This window comes from Mesoplodon mirus (genome assembly GCF_964341445.2).
Source record: "Mesoplodon mirus genome assembly, chromosome: 6".
Taxonomy (NCBI): Eukaryota; Metazoa; Chordata; class Mammalia; order Artiodactyla; family Ziphiidae; genus Mesoplodon; species Mesoplodon mirus.
In genome coordinates, this window is record NC_138982.1 from 142,051,744 (window position 1) to 142,067,191 (window position 15,448).

The window sequence follows — 15,448 nt, forward strand, 5'->3', positions numbered from 1 at the left end:
CTGCTTCACTTTTAAGCCCCAGGCTTATGGAGTTGAGAACACTTCTGATCCTGTTACATGAGTAAAACACCATTGCTGGTCTGGCTTATTTTCCCATTACCCTTGCAAGTTACTGTTGTAAGTTACATGTACTTTATACAGTACATCTCCTCATACTGAGTAATACCTGGCATGTAAATTGAAAGCCTCACTATTGAAAGTGCCAAAAAGCAGACATGTCATCGTATTCACTGTCCCATCCCCAGCAGGGCCCCTTTCAATACTATACCATTCGTCAGAGGAAAGAGCGTAAATGGACTAGGATACAGGCTAGAAGGATATTTGAAGTATTTTCCATGTGGGTTTATGCAAACCTTAAATGTCGTGGCTGGGAGAGGGGGCAAAATAGTGACTGAATTGCAAACATCAGTGAAAGATGAACATCAAAGTGAAAACCCAAAGGCCTATCTAACCACGCCTGCAAAGACTATGAAGATGGAAAGAAAATCCTGGACTTCTGGTTCCTAGCTGTCTAAGACTTCTCTCCCTGTGAAAACGGTCAGAAATTAGAGATGCAAGTCACCATGTGTGTTCTCAAACCTATGACCCAGTGGCTAGTTGCACGAGAGGCAACTGCCGTACAAGCTTGCTGCTGGAAGAATCTATCACCAACTCCTACAGCTAACCCTATATCTGACCTCTGCACCTCAAAGATGGTGCTTCTGGACACTAGGGCTCTCTCTCTTTTCAAGCAATGCTGGAAAATGTGAGCTCTTAGGTGGTCAAGGTGGGAGGGTACATTAATTCCTTATGGACACTAGGGGGCGCTCAGTCACTGTGAGATTTGCTCCAAGGAAGCTTGCTCATTCCTGTTCTCTGGTCTAAGAATGCTTGAAAATAAAAAGCAATCAAAAAAAGAAAAAGAAAGAGAAGAAAGAGAGAGAGAGAGAGAGAGAGAGAGAGAAAGAAAGGAAGAAAGAAAGAGGGAGGGAGGGAGGGAGGAAAGAAAGAAAGAAAGAAAGAAAAAAGAAAAAGAAAAAGAAAAAAATCCTCCTTTACATTGATTTGTGAGAAATTCTTAGAAAATCGGATTTCTACATTCTGGCCAGACTGCCGCAGTCATAGGGAGAGCTTTGGTTTCACGCGGGAAAAGCCCACCTCTTGGGCTTGATGGAGAAGGATGCTGAAAAAGGGATGGATTTGGCTTTGCAGTCAAGGTCTGTCAAGGGCACCGAACCAAGGCAGCCCACGAGTTAATCAGGGCAGCTTCCCCACCGGAACCCCCAGTCCCTGCCGGCCTGGATGCCATTGTCACTGCAAAGCCCAAAGGCGGCCAGGCTCTGGGGACCCAGAGCAGCGGCTGGAACCTACCATCCTCGAGGGTGGTGGTGATGACTTCCTGAGAAGAAGGCCCCGTCCCGGCCCGGTTGCAGGCCTGCACCACCAGGCCGTACTGGGTGAACTTGTTTAGGTTGCTGAGGGTGTAAATCTCACTGTCCCCCGTGGTGTCGATACTGATGATGTTGAACTGGAAGTTGCCCCCAGTGCTGTACTCGCGGTAACCTATTTGGTAGCCACGGATAATCCCATTTTGCAGATGTTTCTTGGGAGCCTAAACAGGAAAGAGAAGAATCACTAAAGAACACTGTTTGTGACTTGGTAAAAAACAATGCTATTTTCGGATGCTTTAAACCTGTTCGAAAGCCGGTTAATCCTACTGTATACCTATGGCCAAGCTACGGATTATACTCCATGAATAATTTGGACGTTGCAAAGTTACCAAGTAAACTGTGAGTAACTAAACAATCAAACAAAAAAGAATACTCGAGGTGTGACAAGAGGAAAACCGGCACGTACCCTCCTCTTAGGCAAATAGAAGTGAAATCGAGTAAGTGTGGAAATAATCGTAACAGGTGTGGCAGCAGTAATCGTAATCGTAGCAGCAAGCTCATACCTAGAGGCTGCTCGTGGCCACGTGCTCTGCCTTTACCTGCGCGAATGAGCCCAAGCCTCACTGCAGCCCCAGGACATAGCACCACCAAGACCTTCATGGACACAGGAGGTCAGACATGAGGGACGGGAGGGGAATCCACCACAGAGCCTGGGCTCTCAGCCCCTCCCCATCGTGCTGCCAGGACAGCCGACTTCTCTAAGTGGTGGGGAAGTTTTGAAAGATGGATTGTGTCTGCGGTACCTCTGCCTACGCCAACCATCACCTGGGGAGACTGATGTTCGTGTTTTCATCCAGCAAAATCTACGGAACTCTGCCACATTGTTCCAGGCACTGGGGAACAGAAGTGATTTTTTAAAAAAGGTCCCTGCCCTCATGGAGCTTATACTCTAATGGAATGTTCCAGAAAAAAAGGTGTTTCCACGTCGAAAGCTGGATGTGAAGGGGATTCCACCCCTGGCAGGAGGGCAAACCTCTTTCATGAAGGCCTGAGTCATTCGGGGATCATTTTATGGTGAGTTAAGCTGGGCAAGGTGAGGCTAGAGTTACGAGTCAGAAACAGAACAGTTTTCGCTGACACGTTGGACTTTTTAAGAACCCAGACTTTTTTCAAGTATGTTTTAAGAACAACATCACAGTGATGCTCTAAAGTAATAAAGGTGTGGTAGGCTTTCAGGCAACCAACAGCTATGTGTGTGTGTGTGTGTGTGTGTGTGTGTGTGAGCGTGTGTATTTGTATTATGTCTGTGTGTGCATATGTGTGAGCAGATATGTGTATGTATGTGCATGTGTATGTGTACATGTGTATTTCAGTACAAACCGTGGATTAAGGTCTCTTGGGGCTCTGAAAAGCTTTCTGAAAGTGCTTACAATTCCATTGGAGAGAGGAAATACGCACTCAGGAAACTGCAGAGACATCTGAAGCGTTCAGGTGTCTGGTACTGGACGGTGAAGGCCAGCGGGCTTCTCGAAAGTGGCAAAGTGAGCGTGGTCTGAAGCAGTCAGAAGATGCTGACCGCAGGCGGGGCTGGAGGGATGGCCAGGGCTCCGGAAGGGGAGGCAGGGTGTGGGGTGGGAGAGATAGAGCAGCTGGAATGGATTGGGGGGGGCTGCTGAATGCCCAGGGGTGAGGAATGGCAGACAGAGAGGATCTGCCCAGGATGGGGGTGGGGTGAGGCTGGACCACCAGCAGGAAGAAGGCAGAAGAAAGTCGGGAGCAGACAGCGCCATGAACGAATTCAGCAGATGCTTGTGGATTGCCTACCATGCCAGCCCCCCACGACATGAATGTCGCCAGCTGTCTTTGGGTGTTTGTCTGAGTTACACAAGGGCAGTAAAATCACATTTCTTTTTTCAGACGAGTTTCCTCATTTATGCTTTTCTTGGATCCCACTGCCTTTCTCAACAACTCATCTGATTTCAGGCATTTACATGGTGCTAATAGGTATCAAAGAAACAGCCTGGAAACCATTACTTCTGCAGTCAAGTTGGCAGTCAGACGTTGACACAAAAGCACACCCCTTTCTAATTATAAGCAAGTGTCTATGCGCTCCTGCTTTTGCATTGGTGAACTACAACGTTTCACTCTGATTTAAAATTGGATCCAAAGATTTCAGATTTCGAGAATTCCATTACCTGGAATTTGTTTTACCTAAACCACTGAATTGCATTTGTATCATTTGATTAATTAGCAAAAGCAATTTCCCTCCAAAAGCCATGGATAAGTCAAATATAAAACAAAGATATTTCTCCTATTTCACAAAGTTTTTTAATGTTTAATATGGTCACCCAAATATAAAGGACTTTTTAAATTTAAAAAATACTCTAATTTTTCAACAGGCTCCCTGTGACGATTTAAGTCTCCCTGAGATGCCAAGTCAGGATCCCAGGAGAGGAGCTATGGAGTCTGATCAGGTAGGGGGTGTAGGGAGTGGAGGCAAATGCCCACGAGAAAATGTTCACTCACAGCACCCAATTTAGCTGAATCTTCTACAAGCAGAGGGACCTGCTGGCTGACATTTCCCTTCCTGGGTTTGGGGGGATTAATCATGCCTGTGATTTGGTTGCACAGATAGGTGGGTGGAGAAATCTTCCTTTTTCTAACTGCTTAAATAGGATAGGCAACACAACGGTTTTTGTTCTGTTCAGTTTAAATATTTTGTACAAAAGAAATAAAACATTCTTTACATTTTTCTTAGAACTAAATTTTGTCCTGCTAATTCTAGTGACACGAAGGTTATTTTTGTTTATTAGATTCTTCTGCAAAATATTTTGTAGAAAATTATTTTAGTGTTTTTTTTTGTAATGATAAAAGTATACAGCCACCATTCCTATATAATCATTATTCAAATTCTGATTTTTTTTTCTCTAAGTGAAATTGAAGTTTGTTTTTGGTTTTCACATGGTCTTCATACTCTATAATTTAGTGACTGATTATTTTTATTTAATATGCTATTATGATCATACTTTCATGTTTACTTCCAGTTTTTAAAAATCATATTCCATGTTTTATTGAATCATTTTTCCAACAATTTTGTTCGGGATATTGTTTTGTAACTTATTTCTTACCGCAAGTGAACCTCTGTGATACAGTGCATCTGTTTTTAAGTTTGTTTATTGGACTGAAGTCCCAGAAGTGGGACTTATTGGGTATCTTATTTCAAAAAGGTTGTGTTTCAGTTGACTGTTAATGAGATAGGATTTTTTGTTATTATTCTTTTAGATGTGAAATCCAATATGGTAATGCAAGGGACTGTGTTTATCACAAGGAACAAAGAAGAGAGCTCTCCTCCAGTTTTCTTAATATTCTGATTATTTTTTTTAATTTATTTATTTATTTTATTTTATGGGTGTGTTTGGTCTTCATTTCTGTGAGAGGGCTTTCTCTAGTTGTGGCAAGTGGGGGCCACTCTTCATCGTGGTGCGTGGGCCTCTCAATATCCCAGCCTCTCTTGTAGTGGAGCTCAGGCTCCAGATGCGCAGGCTCAGTAATTGTGGCTCATGGGCCTAGTTGCTCTGCGGCACGTGGGATCCTCCCAGACCAGGGCTCGAACCTGTGTCCCCTGCATTGGCAGGCAAATTCTCAACCACTGCACCACCAGGGAAGCCCTTAATATCCTGATTTTGAAGAGGTATGTATGAATAGAGTGGTGAATTATTTGAAGGTAGCAGTGGTTTCACACATTTCTTTCCAGGGCTCTAATACAATCGCTAGTTATCATGAGGAATGAATTGTTGAACCTGAGAAAGAAGCGATGGATTTTTCTTACAAATGAAATATGCACTTTTGATTCCACAGCATGTGGGCTGCCAGAGGTTTTGAAAACCATTGAAAAGGATTGTGTTGGGGGAGAAATGGGGAGTGACTACTAATGGGTATGGGCTTTGTTGTGAGTGATGAAAATTTTCTAAAATTAGATTCTGGTGATGGCTGCACATCTCTGTAAACATACAAAAAAACATGGAATCATACACTTAAAACAGAAAATGTGATGGGATGTTAATTTCATCTCAATAAAGCTGTTTTCATAAAAGTTAGTGTGCTGAAATCATCTCTCGGCTATTTCTCTTTCTAATTCAGTCACAACAGTAGCTTCCTTCACCACGACCATGGTGAACACCACCAATCAATACTAAACACCTCTACCACCACATCTTCACCATCACCATCACCATCCCCATCCCCACTACCTACATGCACACCACCCTCCCTTACCACCTCCACTACCTCATGCTCCCAAGACAACCATCACCGTACATCACTGCCACCACCTCCATCACCTGCATCATCACCAACATCACCACCACCTCCAACACCAGCATCATCACCATCATCACCACCACCTCCATCACCAGCATCATCACCATCATCACCATCACCTCCATCACCAGCATAATCACCAACATCAACACCACCTCCATCACCAGCATCATAATCAACATCACCACCACCTCCATCACCAGCATCATCACCATCATCACCATCACCTCCATCACCAGCATAATCACCAACATCACCACCACCTCCATCACCAGCATCATAATCAACATCACCACCACCTCCATCACCAGCATCATCACCAACATCACCATCACCTGCATCATCACCATCATCACGACCACCTCCATCACCAGCATCATCACCATCATCACCACCACCTCCAACACCAGCATCATCACCATCATCACCACCACCTCCATCACCAGCATCATCACCATCATCACCATCACCTGCATCATCACCATCATCACCACCACCTCCATCACCAGCATCATCACCTACATCACCACCACCTCCATCACCAGCATCATCACCATCATCACCACCACCTCCATCACCAGCATCATCACCATCATCACCATCACCTGCATCATCACCATCATCACCACCACCTCAATCACCAGCATCATCACCTACATCACCACCACCTCCATCACCTGCATCATCACCATCATCACCACCACCTCCATCACCAGCATCATCACCAACATCACCACCACCTCCATCACCAGCATCATCACCAACATCACCACCACCTCCATCACCAGCATCATCACCATCATCACCATCACCTGCATCATCACCATCATCACCACCAACTCCATCACCAGCATCATCACCTACATCACCACCACCTCAATCACCAGCATCATCACCATCATCACCACCACCTCCATCACCAGCATCATAATCAACATCACCACCACAATCACCAACATCACCATCACCAGCATCATCACCATCATCACCACCACCTCCATCACCAGCATCATCACCATCATCACCACCACCTCCATCACCACCATCATCACCATCATCACCACCACCTCCATCACCACCATCATCACCATCATCACCACCACCTCCATCACCAGCATCATCATCTACATCACCACCACCTCCATCACCAGCATCATCACCATCATCACCACCACCTCCATCACCAGCACCATCACCATCATCACCATCACCTGCATCATCACCATCATCACCACCACCTCCATCACCAGCATCATCACCTACATCACCACCACCTCCATCACCTGCATCATCACCATCATCACCACCACCTCCATCACCAGCATCATCACCATCATCACCACCACCTCCATCACCAGCATCATCACCAACATCACCACCACCTCCATCACCAGCATCATAATCAACATCACCACCACCTCCATCACCAGCATCATCACCAACATCACCACCACCTCCATCACCAGCATCATCACCATCATCACCACCACCTCCATCACCAGCATCATCACCATCATCACCATCACCTGCATCATCACCATCATCACCACCACCTCCATCACCAGCATCATAATCAACATCACCACCACCTCCATCAGCAGCATCATAATCAACATCACCACCACCTCCATCACCAGCATCATCACCAACATCACCACCATCTCCATCACCAGCATCATCACCATCATCACCACCACCTCCATCACCAGCATCATCACCATCATCACCACCACCTCCATCACCAGCATCATCACCATCATCACCATCACCTGCATCATCACCATCATCACCACCACCTCCATCACCAGCATCATCACCTACATCACCACCACCTCCATCACCAGCATCATCACCATCATCACCACCACATCCATCACCAGCATCATAATCAACATCACCACCACCTCCATCACCAGCATCATCACCATCATCACCACCACCTCCATCACCAGCATCATCACCATCATCACCACCACCTCCATCACCAGCATCATCACCATCATCACCATCACCTGCATCATCACCATCATCACCACCACCTCCATCACCAGCATCAAATTCAACATCACCACCACCTCCATCACCAGCATCATCACCAACATCACCACCACCTCCATCACCAGCATCATCACCATCATCACCATCACCTGCATCATCACCATCATCACCACCACCTCCATCACCAGCATCATCACCATCATCACCACCACCTCCATCACCAGCATCATCACCATCATCACCACCACCTCCATCACCAGCATCATCACCATCATCACCACCACCTCCATCACCAGCATCATCACCAACATCACCACCACCTCCATCACCAGCATCATCACCATCATCACCACCACCTCCATCACCAGCATCATCACCAACATCACCACCACCTCCATCACCTGCATCATCACCATCATCACCACCACCTCCATCACCAGCATCATAATCAACATCACCACCACCTCCATCACCAGCATCATCACCATCATCACCACCACCTGCATCATCACCATCATCACCACCACCTCTGTCACCATCATCATCACCTTCATCACTGCCACCACCTCCATCACCAGCATCATCACCATTATCACCACCACCTCCATCACCAGCATCATCACCATCATCACCACCACCTCCATCACCAGCATCATAATCAACATCACCACCACCTCCATCACCAGCATCATCACCAACATCACCACCACCTCCATCACCAGCATCATAATCAACATCACCACCACCTCCATCACCTGCATCATCACCAACATCACCATCACCTGCATCATCACCATCATCACCACCACCTCCATCACCAGCATCATCACCATCATCACCATCACCTCCATCACCAGCATCATCACCATCATCACCACCACCTCCATCACCAGCATCATAATCAACATCACCACCACCTCCATCACCAGCATCATCACCATCATCACCACCACCTCCATCACCTGCATCATCACCATCATCACCACCACCTCCATCACCAGCATCATCACCACCAGCTCCATCACCATCATCACCACCACCTCCATCACCAGCATCATCACCATCATCACCATCACCTGCATCATCACCATCATCACCACCACCTCCATCACCAGCATCATAATCAACATCACCACCACCTCCATCACCAGCATCATAATCAACATCACCACCACCTCCATCACCAGCATCATCACCAACATCACCACCACATCCATCACCAGCATCATCACCATCATCACCACCACCTCCATCACCAGCATCATCACCATCATCACCACCACCTCCATCACCAGCATCATCACCATCATCACCATCACCTGCATCATCACCATCATCACCACCACCTCCATCACCAGCATCATCACCTACATCACCACCACCTCCATCACCAGCATCATCACCATCATCACCATCACCTGCATCATCACCATCATCACCACCACCTCCATCACCAGCATCATAATCAACATCACCACCACCTCCATCACCAGCATCATCACCAACATCACCACCAACTCCATCACCAGCATCATCACCATCATCACCATCACCTGCATCATCACCATCATCACAACCACCTCCATCACCAGCATCATCACCATCATCACCACCACCTCCATCACCAGCATCATCACCATCATCACCACCACCTCCATCACCAGCATCATCACCATCATCACCACCACCTCCATCACCAGCATCATAATCAACATCACCACCACCTCCATCACCAGCATCATCACCATCATCACCACCACCTCCATCACCAGCCTCATCACCATCATCACCACCACCTCTATCACCAGCATCATCACCATCATCACCATCACCTCCATCACCAGCATCATCACCAACACCAGCATCATCACCACCTTCATCACTGTCACCACCTCCATCACCAGCATCATCACCACCAGCTCCATCACCATCATCACCACCACCTCTGTCACCATCATCATCACCACCTTCATCACTGCCACCACCTCCATCACCAGCATCATCACCATTATCACCACCACCTCCATCACCAGCATCATCACCATCATCACCACCACCTCCATCACCAGCATCATAATCAACATCACCACCACCTCCATCACCAGCATCATCACCAACATCACCACCACCTCCATCACCAGCATCATAATCAACATCACCACCACCTCCATCACCTGCATCATCACCAACATCACCATCACCTGCATCATCACCATCATCACCACCACCTCCATCACCAGCATCATCACCATCATCACCATCACCTCCATCACCAGCATCATCACCATCATCACCACCACCTCCATCACCAGCATCATAATCAACATCACCACCACCTCCATCACCAGCATCATCACCATCATCACCACCACCTCCATCACCTGCATCATCACCATCATCACCACCACCTCCATCACCAGCATCATCACCACCAGCTCCATCACCATCATCACCACCACCTCCATCACCAGCATCATCACCATCATCACCACCACCTCCATCACCAGCATCATCACCATCATCACCATCACCTGCATCATCACCATCATCACCACCACCTCCATCACCAGCATCATAATCAACATCACCACCACCTCCATCACCAGCATCATAATCAACATCACCACCACCTCCATCACCAGCATCATCACCAACATCACCACCACCTCCATCACCAGCATCATCACCATCATCACCACCACCTCCATCACCAGCATCATCACCATCATCACCACCACCTCCATCACCAGCATCATCACCATCATCACCATCACCTGCATCATCACCATCATCACCACCACCTCCATCACCAGCATCATCACCGACATCACCACCACCTCCATCACCAGCATCATCACCATCATCACCACCACCTCCATCACCAGCATCATAATCAACATCACCACCACCTCCATCACCAGCATCATCACCATCATCACCACCACCTCCATCACCAGCATCATCACCATCATCACCACCACCTCCATCACCAGCATCATCACCATCATCACCATCACCTGCATCATCACCATCATCACCACCACCTCCATCACCAGCATCATAATCAACATCACCACCACCTCCATCACCAGCATCATCACCAACATCACCACCACCTCCATCACCAGCATCATCACCATCATCACCATCACCTGCATCATCACCATCATCACCACCACCTCCATCACCAGCATCATCACCATCATCACCACCACCTCCATCACCAGCATCATCACCATCATCACCACCACCTCCATCACCAGCATCATCACCATCATCACCACCACCTCCATCACCAGCATCATAATCAACATCACCACCACCTCCATCACCAGCATCATCACCATCATCACCACCACCTGCATCATCACCATCATCACCACCACCTCCATCACCAGCATCATCACCAACACCAGCATCATCACCACCTTCATCACTGTCACCACCTCCATCACCAGCATCATCACCACCAGCTCCATCACCATCATCACCACCACCTCTGTCACCATCATCATCACCACCTTCATCACTGCCACCACCTCCATCACCAGCATCATCACCATTATCACCACCACCTCCATCACCAGCATCATCACCATCATCACCACCACCTCCATCACCAGCATCATAATCAACATCACCACCACCTCCATCACCAGCATCATCACCAACATCACCACCACCTCCATCACCAGCATCATAATCAACATCACCACCACCTCCATCACCTGCATCATCACCAACATCACCATCACCTGCATCATCACCATCATCACCACCACCTCCATCACCAGCATCATCACCATCATCACCACCACCTCCATCACCAGCATCATCACCTACATCACCATCACCTCCATCACCAGCATCATCACCATCATCACCATCACCTGCATCATCACCACCACCTCCATCACCAGCATCATCACCATCATCACCATCATCTCCATCACCAGCATCATCACCATCATCACCACCACCTCCATCACCAGCATCATCACCATCATCACCACCACCTCCATCACCTGCATCATAATCAACATCACCACCACCTCCATCACCAGCATCATCACCATCATCACCACCACCTCCATCACCAGCATCATCACCAACACCAGCATCATCACCACCTTCATCACTGTCACCACCTCCATCACCAGCATCATCACCACCAGCTCCATCACCATCATCACCACCACCTCTGTCACCATCATCATCACCACCTTCATCACTGCCACCACCTCCATCACCAGCATCATCACCATTATCACCACCACCTCCATCACCAGCATCATCACCATCATCACCACCACCTCTATCACCAGCATCATCACCATCATCACCATCACCTCCATCACCAGCATCATCACCAACACCAGCATCATCACCACCTTCATCACTGTCACCACCTCCATCACCAGCATCATCACCACCAGCTCCATCACCATCATCACCACCACCTCTGTCACCATCATCATCACCACCTTCATCACTGCCACCACCTCCATCACCAGCATCATCACCATTATCACCACCACCTCCATCACCAGCATCATCACCATCATTACCACCACCTCCATCACCAGCATCATAATCAACATCACCACCACCTCCATCACCAGCATCATCACCAACATCACCACCACCTCCATCACCAGCATCATAATCAACATCACCACCACCTCCATCACCAGCATCATCACCATCATCACCACCACCTCCATCACCTGCATCATCACCATCATCACCACCACCTCCATCACCAGCATCATCACCATCATCACCACCACCTCCATCACCAGCATCATCACCTACATCACCATCACCTCCATCACCAGCATCATCACCATCATCACCATCACCTGCATCATCACCACCACCTCCATCACCAGCATCATCACCATCATCACCACCACCTCCATCACCTGCATCATCACCATCATCACCATCACCTGCATCATCACCATCACCTCCATCACCAGCATCATCACCATCATCACCACCACCTCCATCACCTGTATCATCACCATCATCACCACCACCTCCATCACCAGCATCATCACCATCATCACCACCACCTCTGTCACCAGCATCATCACCAACATCACCACCACCTCTATCACCAGCATCATCACCATCATCACCACCACCTCTATCACCAGCATCATCACCATCGTCACCACCACCTCCATCACCAGCATCATCACCTACATCACCATCACCTCCATCACCAGCATCATCACCATCATCACCATCACCTCCATCACCAGTATCATCACCTACATCACCACCACCACCATTACCCAATGCCACAGCCATCTCTCCCACCTTTACCACCATCCTTATCACCTCCTCCATCAATAGATCTCTGCCATACCTCCAATACATCCACCACCATCACCACTGACACTAACATTGCCCTAAGTATCACTATTACCACTATCACCTTCAACACTAACTCAGGGCCAAAAATCACTGCCACCAGTTACTACTATCCCTCCAGCACCTCCACCACCTCCACCACCTTCACCTGTTGAGCACTTGCTTTTCCCAATCAGTGTAATAGGTGAGATGTATATCTCCCCATTTATCTTCACAACAACCCCAAGAAGTCTCATTATCCTTCTTTACAGATGAAGAAACTGAAGGTCAAGGAGGTTAAAAACATCTTCCTCAAGGTAACTGTAGAGTTGGAATTCTAACCCAGGTTTTTCCAAGAGATGAATTTAGTTTCCACCACTCACAGAGCCCCAGATAACTTTTCTCCTTTTTGCAGCACTTGCGAATTAGGTTTGTAAAGTTACACTAAGCAAAACATTTTTAATCAAAGAAAACTCTAGCAAATCACATGAAGAGAAAGTATTGTTTTCATGCACAAAAGTAAGCAACAATTCTAACTGTAACAGGCAAAGTTTAAGTTCTACTATTCATTTGTAGGTTGAATAGTCAGATGTAAATTTAGGAACGTGTTAACGTTAAAGAAATTTTTGAGGACATATTAGAATACAGATCTCTTTTAAAAATCCATAAGTGCAGGGATTTCGTACACTAAGTGCAGGGAATTTATGGGCTGTGGTGCAAGTTCCAGCTTGTTTTGAAGAGACTCTGGGGACCTCTCTGAGTTACATGAACAACAAGCCAGCAGGGGAAGTGGGTATGGACCAGTGGAAGCACTTCAATCCATTTGTCTGGCAGTGGGCTTCATATCACCCTAAGACAAGTTAGTACGTAATACCCCTTACTTTAAAAGTTGTTTTGGACGATACTTTAAACATTCCTGCTTGGAGCATGTGGCTACTTGGAATAAAGGAAAACAGTTGGCTGATGTACAAAGAGAGAACATCCAGATGGGAAGGCAGTTGAGGATACTGTTCTCTGGCTGTTCAATAGCCTGATTAAGTGGGTCAAAAATAATTGTTTGCTTTCATGAACCTAAGAGAATGGAGTTAATGGTGAGGTAGGAAGAAACGTAGAAGAAGGAATCAGGTAGGGGTCTTGAAAAACATTTTGAATCTGGGTTGCAAGATACTGGAGAAGACAAGTATCCTAAGAAGCCACTTTGATCATGCCCTCCCTCTCCCCAAATCTCAACAGTGCCTGTTGTAAGATTTGAGCCCTACAGGAATCTTTCCAGACTAATGTCTCCTGGATGTCCCTCCATCTAGGATTCTCTTTGACTGCTTGATTATGCATGGGGAGTCCAACTCTCTTACGCTTTCTCATCTCATGAAAGCCCCAGTCAGAGAATGCACTTCTTGCTTTTTTCCACTATTGACACATGACTCACTCCATGGCCAGCTCCACTTCCAACTCATTGGGGAGCCTCCTTTGACTGTCTCCATCCAAGGAGTCCTCTCCTTCCTCTGGTCTCCACTGGCACTCACCCATCCACCATCAGCTCAGCAAGAACTGGCCACTTCCATCTCCTCTATGGTCACCATTAACATATCAAATGTCTGGTTTCCAAGAACCTGACTGCAACTGCCAAGAGCACAAGGGTTCCTAAAAAAAGTTTGAAATCTGACCCACTGCCTTGTCCAAATCAAGACTTCAACACAGTGGACATTCTCAAAAAAAATATTGTAGATAAAGAAGAGAATGGTTCTGAGCATTTATGAGGTGTAAAAAAATGATGGGTAAGAATGACCTTAGATTTATATCTTACTGAATAAAGATCTAATGGGCAGGGTATAAAGACGGAAGAGATGCCTGGACTCCAGACCCAGGATGCAGCTGTTGATCAGAGGCCTGGGTCAGTCAGTTCAGAGGGAGCTCTCAGGCAGTGTGCCCCAGCCTGGACGTGTGGGTTCAAGTAGAGAACTGGTTTCCGTGCTGTCACGTAGCATGGCAGCCAACCTATCGAGATGAGAGATTTAGGCAGCATTGGGTGGGGTCCATTCTATTTCCCAGACCCCATCAGGGAAGAAAATAGCTTCTGAAGAGCCAATTTATCTGGACAATGTTGTCCATTTTTGTTTCCTGCTTAAAACAAGGATTCCAGAGTTTATGCACTTGTCATCCAGCCAGTGGGTCACACATGCTTACAACAAGGATCAATGAAGACCGACCAACAGATTTATAGCAAACCTCTCCTGGCAACCAGCCCTCTTAATACATATTAGAGGAGGACATTGGAAAGTAAGTGATAGGGGGAAAGAAAAAAAGCTAAAGTGAAGATGGGCTCCCTTCACTCCATAGTCAAGAATTCAACAATCTGAGTGTCTTTTCATGCAGGATGAGGCTGTCATTCACAGATGACT

The 15,448-nt window shown here is 47.1% G+C and overlaps 1 protein-coding gene across 2 annotated transcripts in view; it reads right to left on the reverse strand.

Annotated features, from left to right (window-relative positions):
• Positions 1-15,448, reverse strand: part of DSCAM (DS cell adhesion molecule) — a gene marked incomplete at both ends in the record, with an annotated part of 740,068 nt that overhangs the window by 102,972 nt on the left and 621,648 nt on the right. For both annotated transcript variants that reach the window (XM_082624816.1, XM_082624817.1), the window contains one exon: positions 1,351-1,591. In XM_082624816.1, coding sequence (XP_082480942.1) covers positions 1,351-1,591 — 241 coding nt within the window. The remainder of the gene's footprint in view (positions 1-1,350; positions 1,592-15,448) is intronic.